This window comes from Aquarana catesbeiana, linkage group LG01 (genome assembly GCF_042186555.1).
Source record: "Aquarana catesbeiana isolate 2022-GZ linkage group LG01, ASM4218655v1, whole genome shotgun sequence".
NCBI lineage: Eukaryota > Metazoa > Chordata > Amphibia > Anura > Ranidae > Aquarana > Aquarana catesbeiana.
In genome coordinates this window covers 311,352,088-311,374,168 of record NC_133324.1, presented here as the reverse complement: position 1 = coordinate 311,374,168, position 22,081 = coordinate 311,352,088, and the positions used below count along the sequence as shown (strand labels likewise).

Sequence of the window (22,081 nt, the reverse complement as noted above, 5' to 3'; positions counted from 1 at the left end):
CTTGATGGACATGGAGTCTTCAGCCTAGTTAGCTACAGTATGTAACAATAAACACAAGACAGTCATTTTATTTTTTTAGAACAATGCATGTTACCAAGTATAGAAAACTCTTCTCAGGGTAAAATTCAGTTTCATTAATATATAGGGTGGTAAATAATTGATATTGATGAGAAGAGGTTCTTATGAATATCTGCAATGCTGGTTTATTAAGGTATCTGAAACGTACTGCTTTCCAGTTTCTTCAGTCCACAGCCAAACCTTTGTAACCTTAACTATTATGAATACCCGTATGCCAAAATTGCTTGTATTAGCATATCTTAATAGTCTGTCAATGTCTGAGTGTACACTAGTATATATGGTACACAGTTTTAGTTATCTTGCAGATGACCCACTGAAGACACATGTTTGTGACACAAATTAAGATAACGCATATCTGCCTTTCTGTTGAGAGGATAATAGCATGCACAACAGAGCAATAAGCCTGACATTTAGAAAAAATGTCTACAACTCCCACATATATTGGCTTGTTGATAAGTGCTTGTGCACTTGTCATGTTGCTGAGATGCCCCAAGCCATTTTCTGCTCTGTATTGAGAAGAATGTGGAAAATCATATGACAGAAGTGCTACGGTGCTGGAAACCAGGAATGTTATTCAAAATATTATTAACATGCAAAATTATTCACTGCAGAGTATCGTACATTTTTTTTTTTTTAGAAAACAAGATAATATGAAAGCAAGGATAAAAATATTGAAAGCAGGTTTCAGCAGAGTTTTTTTCTTTTATCTATTTTTTTATCTATCTATCTATCTATCTATCTATCTATCTATCTATCTATCTATCTATCTATCTATCTATCTATCTATCTATCGTGTTCTTTCACAACTACATAGAAGCTTTGGCTATATTCTCCCCTTATCAGGATTTTTGTATTGTAAACTTAATATACATGAATATACTGTATGTAAATAAACAGTACCTGAATATATATCTATACTATTTTAAAATGCTGTGGTACCATGCATTTAAAGAATAACCTTCATTTGTAATATTAAGCTAGCCTTGGAAAAGCTAATTTTTTAATGTCATATTTTTCTTCATATTTTATTATTGATTTGCAGCAACGTCACTGTCCTTTTTCCAACCTGAACATTGCACATAAAGTTAATTTTCATCCTCTTCTGGCAGTCCCCCACCAGCACTGTCAACTTCTCCTTTCTTGGGGTGCATCCTGCAGCAAGTCAGGTGCTAAGGAGGCACCCATGTGTGACTGCTCCTGAGCCAGGCTGTGCGTGTCCATAGACACACGCAGCACTGGTAAGCCGCACCCTCACCCCCTTCTTACAGGGAGCGGTACTGGGATTGGAGACATCGCTTAAATTGCGACATGGAGCCAGGTGAATGTTTAGGTGAGGGAGTTTTAGAATGCAGTTTTAGTTTTGGATAGAGTGGAGAAGGATTAGAACGCGTATCAGTTTTTATTGCTGTCTGTGCCCCGTTAAGGAGATTCAGCCTCTCTATTTGTTCTGTTTGCCATTATCATTGAAAGTGAAAGTAAAGAAAATCCCAAATTTTGAGTTATCCCCTGAAAATTAATAGAGGGGAAATCTTCCAATGGGGGTACTAGTTCTAGTTAGTTCTGCCTTAATTTGCAGGGAATTCCTCCCACTTCCTGTTTGGCTATGGCACAGGAAGTGAAAGGAAATCTCCCCAATGGGACGCAGATGGCGAAAAAAAAAATCTGATGGCTTTTAACCCTTCCTGACTCTATCCAAAATGAAAAAACAAAATTTTCGCCTGTAGTTCTACTTTAAGGTAGACAACATTTAAACTTTAGAACCACTTTAAGCTTTTATCTATGTCTAAGCTATACTAATTATCATGTCAAACCTACTTTAATTATTTCATATTTGGTGAATAATGTTTGAAGATATATTTTAGTTTAGCTCTTCACTTTAATAATAATGGCTATGCTAATACACAAAACACAAAGAAGATTTATTTATGCAAGTGTGAGGCAACTAAAGATGAAATGGGATAGACATTTTTTTAGTGATCATTGTATTAATTAAGCAAATACGGCATCCCCCCCCCCCCCCCCCCCCCGATGTACAAGTGAAACCTAACATCTAATATTTGTTGAATTCAGCAATGATTCTACAGGAAAATATAATTCATTCATACTTACAACCTACTATTGCAAATTTTTGTGGAATTTATTAGACTAGGATAAACACAATTGATATATAATGTTTGCATGATATATTCATTGTCTAAAACCTGTTCCACTTTCACTTTTGCTGAATGCTACAATAGCAGCATAGGAAAAGCTGAACTTAAGTATTTTTTTAATTCTTGTAAGCAATTACTGTAATGCCCCGTGATCAGACTTACCGTAACGCGATCAGACTTTCCGACAACAAAACCGTGGAATTTTGTTCGATGGGTGTTGGCTCAAACTTGTCTTGCATACACACGGTCACACAAATGTTGGCCAACAATTACGAACGTAGTGACGTACTAGATGTAATACATGGTTTTTCAGCTCTTTGCTAATTTTGTGTTAGTAGAAGTTTGGTGAGTGTTGATTCGTGCTTTTCAGTTCGTTTCTGAACGGCCGTTCGTCAACCAGCCATGTTGTGGAATCAGAGGAGATAACGTGTTATTTATTATTGGCCTTGGAGTTATTGCTTTGACATTATTTTCTTGGTTGAATAATGATTTGATTTGTTATATTTTCTATATTTGTGGATGCATAGAATGCACTTTTTTGGTTAAGTTCTATTGGCAGATAGCAAGTCTAATTTAATTTTTAAAATTTTTTTAATGCACAATAAAAAAATTGTGGAGAATAATACTTGGCTATGTGTTTTACTTTAAATGACAGTTTGGGAGTAGGCAGTTACATTTTTAAAAAATACAATGTAAAATTGACAAAGGACACCAACATAGTTGTATCTTTGTTTTTAAAAACTAGGGGATAATGGTGTTGTGGTAACTTGCACAAATAAAAAAAAACATAATAATATTATTCGTGATATCACTTGGAAAAAAAAAGCCTTTGAAAATTTGCAATAACTCCATCAGTATCACCAGCAAAGCAGCTTCATTATTATCCCATTAAAGAAGAAGAGAATTGTGCGCTGCATTTCGAGATTTAATAATTTGCCATGTCACGAATGTTTATTCTCCATTACAAACGCTAGTTTACAGGACCGACTGCTTCTACTTCTGAACATGCGTGTTTGTACTTTGCACTTTTGTCTGACGGACTTGTGTACACACGATTGGAAAGTCCGATAACACACATTTGTTGGGGGAAAATTTTGAGAGCATGCTAGCCAATATTTGTTGGTGGAAAGTCTGACAACAAATGGCTGATAGAGCATACACAAGGTCGGACTTATCGCCAATAAGCTCACATCCAACATTTCCCGTCGGAAAATCCGATCGTGTGTACGCAGCATAAGGCTGCATTCACACCCGAGCGTTTTTGGGCTATGGCATTTTTTTATTAGCCAATAGAGAAAACTATTATCTGTTGCATCATTTGTTGCTAGGTTTTTCAGCTTTTTTAGCTTTTCCATTAGCTTGTATTTCTTCTTTTATTAATATTTTTAATTTATTATAATGTTTTTTCCTTAGGGTAAGGGGTTCGAGTTCAGTTTAGGTTAGGGTTAGGATTAGGAGTTGTGGTTAGGGTTATTTATTATTATTCTATCTATTTTTATCTATCCTTTACAGTCAAGGAAAATGCCATCTGCCATTTAGCGGCTTGAAAGTTTGGCTGAGAGCAGTATCAGCTGTGACAGGTATCATTCACAGCCATAATGACAACGTGAAAGCATGTGATTATTTGTTTTTTTTATTTTTTATAAATTTGCAAAGATTTCAAACAAACTTCTTTCACATTGTCATTATGGGGTGTTGTTTGTGGAATTTTGAGGAAAATAATGCATTGAATCCATTTTGGAATAAGGCTGTAACATAACAAAATGTGGAGGGCTGCAGTGATGGTTGACGTTCTACAACTTTCTCCCATCTCCTGACTGCATCTCTGGAGCTCAGCCACAGTGATCTTTGGGTTCTTCTTTACCTCTCTCACCAAGGCTCTTCTCCCCTGATAGCTCAGTTTGGCTGGACGGCCAGCTCTAGGAAGGGTTCTGGTCGTCCCAAACGTCTTCCACTTAAGGATTATGGAGGCCACTATACTCTTAGGAACCTTAAGTGCAGCAGAAATTTTTTTGCCACAATTCTGTCTCTGAGCTCTTCAGGCAATTCCTTTGACCTCATGATTTTCATTTACTCTGACATGCACTGTGAGCTGTAAGGTCTTATATATATAGGTGTGTGGCTTTCCAAATCAAGTCCAATCAGTATAATCAAACACAGCTGGACTCAAATGAAGGTGTAGAACCATCTCAAGGATGATCAGAAGAAATGGACAGCATATATGAGTGTCACTGCAAAGGGTCTGAATACTTAGGACCATGTGATATTTCAGTTTTTCTTTTTTAATAAATCTGCAAAAATGTCAACAATTCTGTGTTTTTCTGTCAATATGGGGTGCTGTGTGTACATTAATGAGAAAATGAACTTAAATGATTTTAGCAAATGGCTGCAATATAACAAAGAGTGAAACATTTTAGGGGGTCTGAATACTTTCCGTCTCCACTGTATTGTGCTGTATTGTGTGATAAAATGTAATGTTGTAGCTGTGTACCTAGAAGCTACTAATGTAGTAACAGTGTAACTTTGTTGCAGGCACCATAATCTGCCTGTTCTCATTCTCCCAACACACCACTGTTGCCCCAATCCTCTGATCCGTTATCTGGAAAAACCATGTGTAAATAATGACTTTCTACAAATTGACATGAACACATCCTCTGTCCTCTTATTTTGAAGATTTCCCACTTGTGTACTTGAAGAGGTGGGGGAGTATACAGTACATGTGTGCAGGGCAGGACTTAGGGTGGTGGGGGCCCCTGGGCTTAAGTCACTTTCGGGCCCTACCTTCTATGCATTACTTTAAACCTGTCGTTTTCTATTAAGCGCGCCACTCTGATACCGTTTGTCTGCCATTACATCACTGTCTAATGCAGACAGGTTTTCTCAATGGCAGTAAACGAGGAACTACGGAAAAAACTATTTAAGGAAAAAACTTACATTTAAATGCTCATCAATGTAGCCTTGCACAGCGTCCATCTGCATGCTTGTCCAGTGTCATTTGCAGCCTCGTCAGTGTCATTTGCAGCCTTGCCCAGTGACATTGCAGCCTTGTCAGTGTCATTTGCAGCCTTGCAGCCTTGTCAATGTCATTTGCAGCCTTGTCAGTGCCACTTGCAGCCTTGCAGCCTTGTCAGTGTCATTTGAAGCCTTGCAGCCTCCATCTGCAGCCTTATCAGTGTCCATCTGCAGCCTTGTCCGTGTCATTTGCAGCCTTGCCCAGGCTGAAGTTAAACTGCAGTGACTTGTCAGTGTCACTGCAGTTTAAATATGGCGCCGCTGAGATACACAGAGCCGGTCCTGTGTATCTCGGCTCCTGTCGGCTTTTCTCAGCTCCTCTCACAGTCCTGCCCAGTCCCCCCCTATGATGGACATAACACAGGTCCAATGGCGGGACTGGGCATGACTGTGAGCGGAGCCGAGCGCCGACATACATAGCCGAGTGTACTCGGCTAGCTCCGCTCACAGTCACACCCAGTCCCTGTGTTATGTCCATCATAGGGCAGGACTAGGCCTGACTGTGAGCAGAAATAGCCGAGTATAGCCGAGGACACTCAGCTGGGGCACATGGGGCCCCCTATTGGGCAGGGCCCATGGGCTTGAGCCCAGTCAAGCCCAATGATAAGTCTGGCCCTGCATGTGTGACCCATACCTGGAAGTACCAGGTTTTCAGGATGCTGAAATATCTGGATAAGGAAATGGAGGAACTGTAGGAGAGGGAAGAACAGACACTCTATATTACTTGCTGTAGTGCTGCCCTGTCACTATCATTACTTACTTTTAATCACACAAATGCTTAAGTTTACAAGTACTGTAAATTATGTGAAGCTGCAATATGTGTGCATTGATTTCCTTTTACAAGGGAAGTAGATCACATCTTTAACAATCTTCGTTCCATTTTTCCTAATATTCTGCAGATTAGCCACAGGCTAAGAAATGTGACACAAGCAAATTGCAAAACGTCTACAGGCTATTTAACTTAAAATGTCTCAAACATGGATTTTAACGACAGTCATTCATTTCCCAAATGCAGGGACAATATATTACCTTCACCTCGGTTTTATTAGACAGAAATGTGTATGTATACATAATGATGACATTTCTAGTGCTGTGTAAAGAAACTCTTGGCTTCCCTTTCTTTTCTGTTTTAATGGGATTCATTTACTTAAGAAGTAGAGAGACCTCTTAAAGTAGAAAAAGTGAATGATAGCAAATAAGATGAACCTGTGTGCATTTTGTATACACAATCAGATGTCAAAAAACTTAAAAAAAAAAAAAAAAAAAGATTTTTACTAGAATTTGATTGGTTGATTGAACTGAAAACATCTTAATCTTTGCTAAGTTAACAGTCTTAATTATTTATTAAATTAACCCCAATATGTTAAATTTCATTATAAGCATGTAAACATTAAAGCCCTATTCCAGGATAAAGCCTTCCCCCTCCCACCCATCATTCCACCAACCCTTTCTAAAATCCTTTTTTTTTTACATGTAGCCATGATCATATGATGCTCTGGTCCCAAGTCTTCTTCTCTTATTTTTACTTACTGGTTTGGGTCTTTCTTTTGGTATCTACCACAGTGCCTGTCTGACGTGGACACTTCTTATTGGATGGTCTGCAGCAGGGACCTTTTAGAATTAAGGAAAAGGTGGACATTTTTGGATGCATAGAATTCACTTTTTGGTTAAGTTCTATTGGCAGATAGCATGTCTAATTTTATTATTATTTTTTTTTTTAACCACTTCAATACCAGGCACTTAGACACCTTCCCGCCCAGCCCAATTTTCAGCTTTCAGCGCTGTCGCAATTTGAATGACAATTGCGCGGTCATGCTACACTGTACCCAAACAAATTTTTTATCATTTTGTTCCCACAAATAGAGCTTTCTTTTGGCGGTATTTGATCACCTTTGCGGTTTTTATTTTTTGTGCAACAAATAAAAAAAGACCGAAAATTTAGAAAAAAAACAAGTTTTTCTTTGTTTCTGTTAAAACTTTTTGTAAATAAGTACGTTTTCTTCTTCAATGACGGGCACTGATATGGCTGCACTGACGGGCACTGATACGGCGGCACTGATGGGCACCGATGAGGTGGCACTGATGAGGTGGCACTGACGGGCACTGATGATGGGCACTGATAGGCGGCACTGATGGGCACTGATAGGTGGCACTGATAGGTGGCACTGGTATGCGGCACTGATGGGCACTCATAGGTGGCACGGATGGGCACTTATAGGCGGCACTGATGGGCACTCATAGGTGGCATTGATGGGCACTCGTAGGTGGCATTGATGGTTACTTATGGGTGGCACTGATAGTTGGCACAGATGGGCACAGATGGGCACTGATAGATGGGCACTGATGGGCACGGATGGGCACTGACAGGTGGCATGAATGGACACTGATGGGTGGCACTGATGGCATTACTTGTTTGCAGTGATGCCCCTAAGGGTGGCATTGCTGGGCATCACTGCAACATAATTTTGCCAATCAGTGCCCATTTGTGGGCACTGATTGGCACAGATTTGGCACACTGGGCACATGTGGATGGCCATGGGGTACATACCTGGCCATCCACATGTTGCCTCTTCCCTGGTGGTCCTAGTGGCGATCCCTGGTGGTCCAGTGTGGTGATCTGCGGGGGGGCTGCACTGATAAACAATCAGCGCAGACCCCCCCTGCCAGGAGAGCCGCCGATCGGCTCTCCTCTACTTGCGTCTGTCAGACGCGAGTGAGGAAGAGCCGATCAACGGCTCTTCCTATTGACAGCGTGATCAGCCGTGATTGGACACGGCTGATCACGTGGTAAAGAGCCTCCGCCGGAGGCTTTTTACCAAGATCAGTGTAGCGGTGTGTCAGACTGACACACCGCTCCACCGATCGCCGCGATGCGCGCCCCCGGGGGCGCGCTGCGGCATGTTATCCTGCTGGACGTCATATGACGTCCAGTCAGGATAACACAACCACTTCCCGGACGTCAATCCGCTATAGGGTGGGCGGGAAGTGGTTAATGCACAATAAAAAAAATTGTTTGGAATAATACTTGGCTATGTGTTTTACTTCAAATGACAGTTTGGGGGTAGGCAGTTAGGCACAAATAATAAAAAAAAATGCTATTATTCTTGATATCACTAGAGAAAAAAAAGCCTTTGAAAATTCATTTGCAATAATTTCATCAGTATCACCAGCAAAATAGCTTCATTATTATCTCATTAAAGAAGAAGAGAATTGTGCGCTGCATTTGCAGATTTCATAATTTGCCACGTCACGAATGTTAATTCTCCATTACAATCGCTAGTTTACAAGACCGACCGCTTCTGCTTCCGAGCATGCATGTTTGTACTTTGGACTTTTGTCCAACGAACTTGTGTACACACGATCAGAAAATCTGACAACACACATTTGTTGGCGAAAAATTTGAACACATGCTAGCCAAGATTTGTTGGCGGAAAGTCTGACAACAATTGTCTGATGGAGCATACACATGGTCGGATTTTGTACTTTGGAGTTTTTTCCGACGGACTTGTGTACACACAATCAGAAAATCCGACAACACACATTTGTTAGCGGAAAATTTGAAGACATGCTAGCCAACATTTGTTGGCGGAAAGTCCGACAACAATTGTCTGATGGAGCATACACATGGTTGGATTTTCCGCCAACAGCCTGACATCCAACATTTCCTGTCGGAAAATCCGATCATGTGTATGGGTCTTTAGTGTTCTGATGTCAACTCAACAATTGTGATTTTCTTTTACTTTCACTTTCGATAACAATGATAAACAAGATAGAGAGCACAAATCTCCCCAATGGGGGCACAGACAGCAAATAAAGCTGACAGCAGTTCTAGCAGTTTTAATCCCCTGCCTGGGGGATGCCTTAAACCTACCTGTGAAGTGTAGAACATGTATGATGTATACAATGTACCACAGTGAAAACAGCATTTAAAAAGGTATAAAATGTGATTTAAATTGCTGGTAAAAAGCTTGGTTGGTAAAAAAAAGTCGAAGGGACACCCCCGCCCCCACATACATGCCAGACCCGTAAGAAGCATCATTGCAGGGCTACCTAAGCTTGCAGGGAAATGCAAATTACTTCTTCCTAAAACTTCACTTTTGTTGTAACACTTCATACAGTAAGAATGGCAATAAAAAATTGTGCCCCCCCCAAACAAAAATAAAGATCATACTAAAACCCTTATCCTGAAGAGGTTTTTTATGGATTTTAAGGAGGAAGAGCATGGGAGTCCCCCAAAAATGTATACCCTTATCTGAGCATGCAGCCTGGATGACCAAGAAATGAGTGGATGAATGAGTGCTCCCCCTCCTGAACCATATCAGGCCACATACCCTCAACATGGGGAGAGTACTTTGCACCTTGTCTGTATATTAATAAGAACAATGTCCTCTTCCCCAAAAACCTGCTACAGGTGGAGGGCTCATAGGAATCTGGAATCTCACGTAACAGGGGAACCTAGATATTGCCCCCCACATGAAGAAGTAGATACATACATTTCAGTATATTCACAAAAAAATGTAACAGTAAATAAACACATCACACACTTTGATAAGTCCTTTATTAAAACAAAAAGTCCATCAAAGTAAATCTAAATCCATCATCAGTTCCGTTGTCCATTGACGAAGGTCCATGTCGCGACATACAGTATCCATGTCATTGACCAAATATGGATATGGCCATTAACCGAATATGGCCATGGCCATATTTAGTTAGTGATCCCAGCCACCATCTCTGCCCCTTTGTTTTCATTCAGCTGTCAGCCAGGAATCCTTGGCTGACAGCTGAGAAGATGAGTGGGTATACATAGTTACATAGTTACATAGTAGGTGAGGTTGAAAAAAGACACAAGTCCATCAAGTCCAACCTATGTGTGATTATGTGTCAGTATTACATTGTAATTCCCTGTATGTTGCGGTCATTCAGGTGCTTATCTAGTAGTTTCTTGAAGCTATCGATGCTCCCCGCTGAGACCACTGCCTGTGGAAGGGAATTCCACATCTTTGACGCTCTTACAGTTAAACCTCTTTTCTTCTAATTTGAATGAGTGGCCACGAGTCTTGTTAAACTCTCTTCTGGGAAAAAGTTTTATTTCTATTGTAGGGTCACCAGTACGGTATTTGCATATTGAAATCATATCCCCTCTCAAGTGTCTCTTCTCCAGAGAGAATAAGTTCAGTGCTCGCAACCTTTCCTCATAACTAAGATCCTCCAGACCCTTTATTAGCTTTGTTGCCCTTCTTTTTACTCGCTCCATTTACAGTACATCCTTCCTGAGGACTGGTGCCCAGAACTGGACAGCATACTCTAGGTGCGGCCAGACCAGAGTCTTATAGAGTGGGAGAATTATCATTTTATCTCTGGAGTTGATCCCCTTTTTAATGCATGCCAATATTCTGTTTGCTTTGTTAGCAGCAGCTTGGCATTGCATGTCATTGCTGAGCCTATCATCTACTAGGACCCCAAGGTCCTTTTCCATCCCAGATTCCCCCAGAGGTTCTCCCCCCAGTGTATAGATTGCATTCATATTTTTGCCACCCAAATGCATTATTTTACATTTTTCTACATTGAACCTCATTTGCCATGTAGGAAAAACAAAGAGAAATAATCTCTCAAGAGGACAGAAAACCCTCAGGCACTGTCTGGATAAGCCAAAATTTATTGAACAAATAGAAAAAACACCACACAAAAATGTATACAACAATCCATGAAAAAAGAGGGCTATAGTGAGTGACTAACACAGGCCCTAACAATGAAAAGGACAACGTTGTCGTTTAAAAGCAAAGGGGCTCTAGGCCCCCTCTGGGTATGCACGCTTGTGGACATTGCAAAATTTGTAAAAATGTTCACCAGACTAATCAGTTCGCCAATCCACGCGGCGGAAAAGACTTTAAAATCAAACAATTCATAAATTGCTCAACAACACGGGTGATTTATATGCTGACGTGTCCATGTAATAAAAACTACATTGGCAAAACAAAACGTGCGTTACGCATAAGGATTGGCGAGCATATAGCTGGCATTAAAAAGAAGGACGATGAGCGTCCTATCTCTTTACATTTTGCGAAATTCCACAATCGTGATCCCAAGGGTATGACTGTCAAAAGGATCTATAGACTAAATCTACCTACTAGACGTGGCGACTATGACACCATTCTTCTGCAGAAAGAAAGAATGTGGACGTACTATATGGATTCTATGACCCCAAATGGGTTAAATATTGAGTGTAGTATCCAGTCTTTCTTGGAAAAATAACCGTCTGCCTAAATAATCTGCTATATTACACCGTTTAATCTGAATCTGTCTATCAGCACTGTGTGTTTCTATATATTTTTTCCGTTTATTGGTTTATATATTTAATCTTAGAGCCCTTGCACACTGGGGCGGTTTGCAGGCGCTATTGCGCTAATAATAGCGCCTGCAAACCGCCCCGAAAGTGCCGCTGCTTTCATTCCAGTGTGAAAGCCCCGAGGGCTTGCACACTGGAGCGATGCGCTGGCAGGACGGTAAAAAAAGTCCTGCCAGCAGCATCTTCGGAGCGGTGAAGGAGCGGTGTGTATACCGCTCCCTTACCGCTCCTGCCCATTGAAATCAATGGGGCGGCGCGGCTATACCGCCGGCAAAGCGCCTCTGCAGAGGCGCTTTGCGGTGGTATTTAACCCTTTCTCGGCCGCTAGCGGGGGTTAAAACCGCCCCGCTAGCGGCCGCATACCGACGGTAAAACGCCGCTAATAATAGCAGCGTTTTACCGCCGACGCCGCCCCCCGCCCCAGTGTGCAAGGGCTCTTAGAGTTATGGTTCTCTTCTATCCTTTTTAATCATATCCAGATGTGATTAATCTCATTTAACTATTTGGGGTTTTTTTATTTTCAATTTCCCTGCTGTATGTTAATTTTGTGAGGTGACCTTGGATGACACCCAGTGGTAGAAAAGTGTAATTTCACCTTAATTTTCTGGCTATTTAAGTCTGTTCCACGGACACCTCCTTGCTCTGAGGAAACCAGCGCTAATTGGCTGGTGAAACGCACCAGCACGTGACGTCAGCACGCTACTCTGGAGCCCTGTGCTGATGCTGTGGATGGACGATCAGCTGGGACCGAACAGCTGATGACCGGTTTTTCCTGTTTCCGACCATCTTACTCTGCACGGCGAGCGCAGCGCCTGCTGGATACAGCTAAACAGCTCCATACGGACTCACACTCTAAGCCGCTTGCTGGGGACTAGCATGGCAACACATGGATGTCGGTCACTGGTTGGGTGGTGAGAGTTCCTTTTCCCCCTCTGTATGACCTATGTTTCCCGTACTGTGTACAAGCCAGCCTTCCCCTTCTCCTGCTTGCTGCTGCCATTCATAGCCATTCATCTGCTTCTATATGCATGATCTGCTAGATTCTGCGAGCTCAATCTGCTGTGCTTGATGTTATGTCAGTATGCTCATCTGTTTTAACCAGATGAACTGTTAGTCACTGCCGGTCACCTTTGCTGTGTCCCTTTGGAATATATCCCTGCTAGCTCCTGTTATATCCCATCAGGTCTATTGGCGTATGGACTTCCACTACTATCCATCCACATTTACCCGCACACCCACTATACCACGCCCCTGAAAAGCGATCCACTGACCATGCTATTTCAGTATATTTGCTCTAGAATACTATCATCAGTGTATGAGTGGTGAATGGAGTGTGTTTGTGGTATGCTCAGCAATGGCTCCCCTTTGCTTTTAAACGACAACGTTGTCATTTTTATTGTTAGGGCCTGTGTTAGTCACTCACTATAGCCCTATTTTTTCATGGATTGTTGTATACATTTTTGTGTGGTGTTTTTTTCTATTTGTTCAATAAATTTTGGCCTTATCCAGACAGTGCCTGAGGGTTTTCTGTCCTCTTGAGAGATTATTTCTCTTTGTTTTTCCTGTATGCTCTAGGACATCCCTAACTGGTATCCCGCATCCTACATGCGGTTGATTGCCTGATGCAAGCCTTTTTCTCTAATATGCATATTGGTTGATTCGGGCTAACCTCACCCATTTTTTGCTCATTTGCCATGTAGTTGCCCACCCCATTAATTTGTTCAGATCTTTTTGAAAGGTTTCCACATCCTGCAGAGAAGTTATTGCCCTGCTTAGCTTAGTATCATCTGCAAATACAGGGATTAAACTGTTTATCTCATACTCCAGGTCGTTAATGAACAAATTAAATAGGATTGGTCCCAGCACAGAACCCTGGGGAACCCCACTACCCACCCCTGACCATTCCGAGTACTCCCCATTTATCACCACCCCCTGAACTCGCCCTTGTAGCCAGTTTTCAATCCATGTACCCACCCTATGGTCCATGCCAACGGACCTTATTTTGTACAGTAAATGTTTATGGGGAACTGTGTCAAATGCTTTTGCAAAATCCAGATACACCACGTCTACGGGCCTTCCTTAGTAGATAGGTTTGACAAGAACGATTCTTCATGAATCCATGCTGATTACTGCTAATGATACCATTCTTATTACTAAAATCTTGTATATAGTCCCTTATCATCCCCTCCAAGAGTTTACATACTATTGATGTTAGGCTAACTGGTCTGTAATTCCCAGGGATGTATTTTGGGCCCTTTTTAAATATTGGTGCTACATTGGCTTTTTTCCAATCAGCTGGTACCATTCCAGTCAGTAGACTGTCTGTAAAAATTAGGAACAACGTTTGGTTGCACAGAAGGTAGCATCTGCTGGCTTTCTGACTACCAGCCTAACCTGGAAGCTGTCACATTTAGCAGCAATAGTTATACCGCTGCTAAATGTGTCACTTCTCACTGCATTCAGAAGTTCGGCTTGGAAGGCGAACATCCCTTTAATTTGCCTGTTCACTGAACACTGAACAGACATAGTTCAGATCAAATTCATCTTCCACCTTCTGTCCACACCTCATATGTAATATTTGCATAAAGAAACAAGAGCCAGTATATGCTTGTAGCTGTATGTTGTGTGCATTGGTGGGGCATCATAACCAAAGATGATGGCATTTCTGCTGGGCATCCTTAAGCCTGTGCAAATCAGTGCTAGCTAAGAAAGGCCAGTATCTAGTAGATAGGTGTGTAGAGTAGCAGGACTCTGGGTCTGCTGAACTCTATGTAGCTATACATTACAGTAAAAGCTTTATCCAATCGTCAAAAAATGTGATGTCAGCTCTGATCAGTGTTAGCTTCTGCAGAATATATTTTTCTCCAATAACAGAGCTGTTAAGGTTAGTTATTGTTTGTCTTTAAGAAGATAAACTTTGGTGTCTACTAGCTTCCCATTCTGTTCACTGTCAATGCACAGTTATTTAGCAGAAGGAAATGTGCAAATATTTGTAGCACTCTAAAACACTTTGTAGACATGGCCTCATAGGAGCTGTGATACAGTTGGAAAATCTCTTGTACATTGACAAAGGTGTTGCCAAGAATAGTTTTATATACTTGACTATCTTTATTGTCATTTTCTTGTTTATTGTCTATAAACACACAATATAAATTTTACAGTGAACAGTAAAGTTGAAATGTTTTTGTTAAAATATTGTACTTCTATTTGTGAAAGGTACAAAGTTGGGGTTTTTCAATACATGTGTTTAAAAACTTGGCTCTTTTTTCCTTCAGGCCTCTTCACCCCACAGTAGCGGAGTTTGCATTATTTACTATGACAGTCTGCTGGCTGTGGTACCCAGGGCTGTCGCTCTATGCACCACAAATCATCTCTCACCTTGTCACCACTGAGATGGCAATTTTACAGCTGGCAGCTTTAATCATGTTAAATGTGCAGGGCACACTTTGTTGTATGCACAGGGCTTTTTCCAGGGAAACTGAAACACAAAGCATCTAGCTTCACACTCTTAAGCTTATCTCACAAGGGATTTTTGTGTAATTCTGCTCTCTTATAATTGTGTTAACTTGATGAAAAGTGGAAAAATATTAAGAATTAACATAACGAAAAGGAAGGAAAAGTGCTTGCTATTTTTTGTAATATACATTCTACTGTAGACTGTACTGAGGCATAAAAAATCACCTCTGGGTATTCAGATATTGTAGTAAAATTCTTAATCTGTTCACTGAAAGAATGGAAATATATAAAAAAATATATATACAAAACAGTACAAGTATTGCAAAAAACAATCCAGTTTGTCATATGGTGTCATAAGCTATATTCCTAGTAATAGTCGGAAAAACACATTAATAATACATTTTTATATAGATTGTTTTATGTTTTGATTACCTACAGTAATCAATCAAATGACCTCTTAACTAGCTAATGTCAGATGCATCCTTCTCTATATATAAGTAATGATATCTATATACACTGCATAATATTAGTTGAATGAGCATATAAAAGCAGTATGACAACCGTATCAGAAATGTGAACCTTACAGTTATTCGCATTTGAATAAAACATCTTTCTAGAACACATGCTTGAAAGCAGCCATTTTTTTCCCCTTTGTGTTTTGTGATGCATGACCAAGAAGTCCTATGGGTATCTACTGTTACTTTGTCCCCTCTAGCTTTCACCAAGGCACAGGAGCAGTCTGCTTCACCACCAACTGAATAGTGCATCCCATAAGGGTAACTATATATTTCACTATCACAATTCTGCACTAGATTAGGTGATACTTTTCCCGATAAAATCAAGCTCCAGGTAGAACCTCCTTGCCTTACTATATTGACTTGACTGGTAACTCTATATGCTACTCCTAGGATCCTAAACCAATATATAACACTATCTAACACATCTATGCTGCTATATAGAGTGCATATTAAATGCATTTGTGCAACATAAATTATGATGGGCCAAGTCTGGCAACCCCGATGTTTGTAGCAAGTATCAATGAATTCAAAAGAGGGCCGAATCCTGCTATTAAACTCTGGTCATATAGTGGGCTAATTGCCAAACTATTCCCAAAAAGGGCATGGGGAGCTGGACACTGCCATGAGGGAGTCATGTCAAAACCTTTCAAAACCACAACGCACGTTGTTGTCTCCAATTGTTCCAAAAAATATGCCAAATATAGACTTCAGGCATTTATTTGTTAAAGATTGGGTAGCATTTGGACTGTACATGAGCACCTGAATAGGTAGCAAATAAATAGAGAGAGGTAGATTTTAGTCAAAAATACTGTGCAGTGGCTGGACAGTGTGTAAGCAGCTTGGTTAGGCCACAATATAAAAGGGAGAGGTGAGGCAAATTTTATCATAAAATAGAAATTTGAGTGTATTTTTTTGATACGGCACAGCCATTAATACTGCACATAGCTAAACAGTATATAAACTGCTTGATATGGCTGCAGTGTAGGATGAAGAGACATGGCAGGTTTTAACATTAAATACACATTAGAACAAATTATTTGAGAGATACTAGCCTCAAATATTGTGCAGTGGTTGGACAGTATGTAATTACTTGGTTAGGTCACAATATAAGTGAGAAAGAATAGCTAGGTATTATCTTTACAGTGACAGATGACCAGATCAAGACTCTGAGGCACAACTCAAGATTACCTTAAATATTGGAAATTTAGCAGCTAAAGTCCAGCTTTTTGCAGGGGCTGGATGACAGAAATTCCTTTCATCACATCAGAAACAGAGGTTTTGTATTCACATATTAGTAGGGATGTTCTGTTTGCACCAGAACTTTTGAACTCCGCGAAATTTCAGACCCGAATAACGAACCCCAATAAAGTCAATGGGACCCAAACATCAAAAATCAAAAGTGCCCATTTTGAAGACTTATGCAAGTAATTGGGAATACAATGGTTATATGGGTCCGGGTCCTGCTCTTGGGGACATGTATCAATAAAAAAAAAGTTTGTGAAAAACATCATTTTTAAATGAGCAGTGATTTTTGATTTTTAAAGTGAAAGCATAAAAATGAAAAATTCCTTCCAATATGGCGCCTGGGGGGGTCCCCTTAGTCTACCTGTAAAGTGGTAGATCTGTACCATGTCTAGAATCTGCTGCAGCAATAATTGCATTTATAAAGCCAAAAAAATGACATTTTCCCTGCAAGCTGCCTTTGTTTTGCTCAGCAACAGCTGGGGAACCAGTGTGTATGATGAGGCCACAATGTAGTGCACTGGCAACAAGATTAGAGATTTTTTGGATACATTCTGGATACATTCTGGTGTTACTTTGACTTTGGATAGAAGTAACGGGTGCAGAAAAACTTCCCACCATAACTCTATAGAGGTACTCTTGATGAAAGCAAGAATTGGCCTTGCTGTAAAAAAATGCAATGATATTTACCTGTCAAACAGGTGCTGAAAAATTGGTCTTTGGGTGTCAATTGTGCCCATGAAACCTGTACCAAAAACATTCTTCCAGATGAGATGATTGAACACCCTCAAAGCTAGACAGTCTCAACACGGTCTCACTACACTACAGTAAAACTATCTGAGCTGTCACTTCTCTAGCTGCACACTATGCAAAGCTGAATGATAGTCCTCCTCGCTACACTCACACTATCCTTAGACTGACACTAAATTAATATTCTACACTGACAATTGAAGCAAAATAGCACAGTATAGCACACTAACTAACTAATAGCACTGAACAGAGCCCTGTTTTATCTCTCTCCATGCCGAAATCACACTGAAAATTGTTGCCATTGAAAGAATACTTTTATACTGTGGGGCGGGAATGAGCCATGATTGGATAAAGTCATGATGACAGTGTCCAGTCATGACTCTGACAGTGCTCTGTGCCCTGATTGGCTGAAGCTTCCACTGCTTTAGCCAATCAGGGCTTGCAATGCACTGTTCAGCGCCGCAGTGCATTGTGGTCAGTTCGGAGGGGGGGGGGCGAACAAATGGTCGAACTACCCGTTTGTTCGGATATTCACCGAACGTCCGTACAACGAATGTTCGGCCCGAACTTATGCTCGGGCTGAACCGTTCACCCATTTCTATTTATTAGTAACCCAAGGCTGACTCATTTTGATGAAAGTGAGCTGTCAGCTCTCCCTAAACTACTCACATCACACACTAACAAACGCCTTCTGGGTACCCACCCTATTATAGTGAGGGGCTGGCACATAATAAAGCTCCTATTGTTGGCCATTGTAACCTTGCTGACTACAGTTGAAATGACAGGCTGTGGAATTTTACAAGGAATTTGGTCTGGTGAAATGATTTCCCCTTAACCCGAATTATAAACCTGTTGGCTTCGCCATGAACCCTTGGTAGCTGCGACCATAACCTCATCCTTAAAACTTACAGGTAAATCTAACCTTTAATATTAAGACATCCCTAAAGTCAGCCATAACCGAAACACGTAAAGTAAAACTATAGCCAAAACTTTTTTTTTTCATTTTGGATAGAGTAAGAGAAGGTCATAACCCCTGTCAGTTTATTCTTTGCCATTTGTGTCCCATTGGGGAGATTTCCCTTAACTTCCTGCCCCATAACCAAAACAGGAAGTCAAAGGAAATCGTTTGAAATTAAGGGAATCCATTGGGGACCCTCAGGTCACCAGAGCTAGTGTCCCCATGGGGACATTTTCCCTCTATTACTTTTCTGATGCCAACCCACAATTTTTTTTTTTCAAATCTTTTACTTTCACTTTCAATGATAGCGGTAAACAGGACAAATAGAGAGGGGAAGCTCCCTAATCAGGGCACAGACAGCAATAAAACCTGACAGGTGTTCTAATACAGCTCTACTCTGTCCAAAACATAAAAAAGGGTTTGCCTTTGGTTGTACTTTAAGCTCATTTAACCAAAAGCTTCCCTTAAACCTAACCCTAAAAGTGATGCTAATTGCATAATGTCAACATTATCTTGCACCAAAATGAATGATGCCTAAGTATTTGTGGCAAAAAATCCATACTGGAATTTCTGTGCCAACAACGACTTATCATGCTGAAGTATAGCGAATTGTGCAATAAGCTATACTCTCCTTAAATGAAGCCTTACGGCTTAGCTTTCCAGTTTTCCAGTTTCCAGTTTTCCATCCCTATGCATACATAGTCCAGACCCCAGAATCATTAGACGTAATTGAAAGACCCATAAACGAGCACAGTGGAGGAGTGGGAGGTTTTTGAAGCTTCTCTGAAGGAGTCCATTTTTAAGCAAGTATAACCTATTACAAAATTGCTTAGAAACCCCAAGGAAAGGGGAGGAACATTCCATTTATTCTGAAAGTGAATGATTTATTTTCAGGCAAACAACAAATGAAGTGCATTTGTTATCTCTTAATTTGTATTTCTGTCCACCCAATTCTAATATTTACACAGCCCTGACAAGCAGCAAACCCTGGCAGGCCAGGAGTCCTGATATTTCTCTACTGAAGTCAGAGCTGAATTCCAAGTATGGAGTTTCTAGCATAATTGGTCCAGCTTGGACCAATTGAGGTATGCCTATTTTATACCTGTGGGATCCCTGTAGAAGCTGGAAATCACTGTAGTAAACTCTGCTTCTACTGTAATCACTGCTATCTTCCAGGTTCCGTGCCAAGCAGCTGCTCTACTGCATAATGGACACAGAGGGGTCGATTTACTAAAATCTGCTAAATCTGGTGCAGTTCTGCATAGAAACCAATCAGCCTCCAGGTTTTTGTCAAAGTTTAGTTGAACAAGCTAAAGTTAGAATCTGATTGGCTACCATGCACAGCTGCACCAGATTTTGCACTCTCCAGTTTTAGCAAATCAACCCCAAGTCTATCTCGCTTGGCACAGGTGTGATTCACAGGTTATCTTGCATTTTTCTTAATTAATACACCATATTTTGTGATCATCAGACTATGGAGATTGTAAATTTACCAACCCGCCCATCCACTTTGTACAATTAGAGAATGCCTTGCAATCAGTGAAAAATATGTACATATGGTTCAAAGCTGCACCAATGTAACTATGCTATAAAATCCATACCTGGATTACAGCTTGGTAATACTTATAGTCTTGTCCCTGCCCCTTCCATGTGGCTGGACAGTGAAGACGAAGGCGCAGACTGAGGAGCTCACCAAGGAGTAACAGAGAGTCTAGTAATACAGGAGGGTCAGGCAGAAGTGTAGTCTAGATCAGTGGTTCTCAACCATGTCCTCAAGTACCTCCCACAGGCCATGTTTGCAGGTTTTCCTTTATTTTGCACAGGTGCTTTAAGTCAGAGTTAATGGCTTGGTATTTTGGACAGCTATTTTTCCCAAAGGAAATTCCCAAAACCTGGCCTGTTGGGGGTACTTGAGGACAAGGGTTGAGAACCACTGGTGTAGATGAGCCAGGTCACACACAAGTAGCTCAGAGTCAAAATGGTACAGAATCACAGAATAGAGAGAGCAGCATCAGCCCAAGCTACAGTAAGTCATACATGGTAATCCACAGAGCAGATACAACCTGGGTCAAGCAAAAGCACACCAGGTAGTGTCCACTATCGTGAACTTTGGTGGTATGTGCAACAGGTGCTTTAAGCATAGGTAGCAAGGAGCTGGCCAATCACTGTTGTTTCCAGGTAAAGGCTGTCTCAAGTGAGTTTTGCTCAACCTCAAGGCTGGGTTCACACTATATAGCCCGCAGCAGGGAGGTGCGGTGGGTCCCTGTTCACCTTTTCAGGTCTGAATTAAGTCCAAATTTTTGCCTGAATTTGGACCTGAAACGGAGCCAAAGACGCACAGGACAGTTCTGCAGTGCCCTCCGTGGCCGCCCCGGTGGTGTGTGAACCGGCTCCTTTGAGAGCTGGTCACAGTCCCCTGTCATGCGAATTAGATGTAGGGAAACCCTCATCCAATTTTCATAAGTGTGAACCCAGCCATAAAGGCTAGTGTAATCCTGGTACTGACAGGTCTTTGGTGCTTTAAGGCAGGATATGAAGAGAAGTGAATTGTGAATAACCTAGCACACAAGAAAAACAAGGACGAAGGAATACACAGTGTTTTAGCTATACAGTATATAAAGTATATATTATTTAGTATTTCCTGTTTTACTTTGTATATTGCCATATTCTAAGTGTGTTCTGATGTCACATTTGTTTTACTTGTTTTTGTTTTTTTTGTTTTTTTTATGTTCAGCACATTAGCAGATGTAAAAAGCCAAACAAGTACATAAATGTGGTAATTAATGTAGTGAAAATTGCCCAATTTATACATTATATATGGATTTAATTTTGCATAATATTTGTGAAAATTGCTACTTAACAAACTTTCTATCACAGGCTTTTTTGCTATGTCTAGATTATTGTCTTCATTAAAAGGTACCTGTTTGTCAACAAGTGAGATCATTATGTAGTGTATTTATCACAAAGTTTATTACCTTGTTAACTAAAAAAGTATTTGTTCCCTGTAGCTGTAATAATTGTTGTGATACTTCATTTTAATAGGAGACCCAACTATATGAACTTACAGCAGTGAGACAGACACTGCAGGCTGATCTGGAGACTTCGATTCGACGTATTGCTGACCTACAGGCAGCGTTAGAGGAAGTTGACTCAAGTGATGACAGTGACACTGAAAGGTATTTTCTAAAACACTACTATTTATTTAGAAATACATATATTTAGCTTCATGTGATTTATTTTGATCTGCATAGACTTCTATGTTTTGAAAGGATAAATGGTTAATGTAGCAGGGGTCGCCAAACTATGGCCCTCCAGTTGTTCAGGAACTTCAATTCCCATCATGCCTAGTCATGTTTGTGAATGTCAGAGTTTTGCAATGTCTCATGGGATGTGTAGTTCCGCAACAGCTGGAGGGCCGTTTGGAAATCCCTGCCATATAGCATTGTATTATTTGACATGTATCATGTAAATGTACGATAATGCAAACTTGTAGTACATGATCTGTGTTGCAACTTTAAGCAAACGACAATGCCCAATGCCTTCTTGTCATGTTAGTCTAAGCTCCCAG

General features: G+C 40.7%; 1 protein-coding gene across 3 annotated transcripts in view; it reads left to right on the top strand.

The window, feature by feature from the left end:
- Positions 1-22,081, top strand: part of MYO18B (myosin XVIIIB) — an 885,307-nt gene that overhangs the window by 764,566 nt on the left and 98,660 nt on the right. For all 3 annotated transcript variants that reach the window (XM_073629436.1, XM_073629428.1, XM_073629423.1), the window contains one exon: positions 21,556-21,689. In XM_073629436.1, coding sequence (XP_073485537.1) covers positions 21,556-21,689 — 134 coding nt within the window. The remainder of the gene's footprint in view (positions 1-21,555; positions 21,690-22,081) is intronic.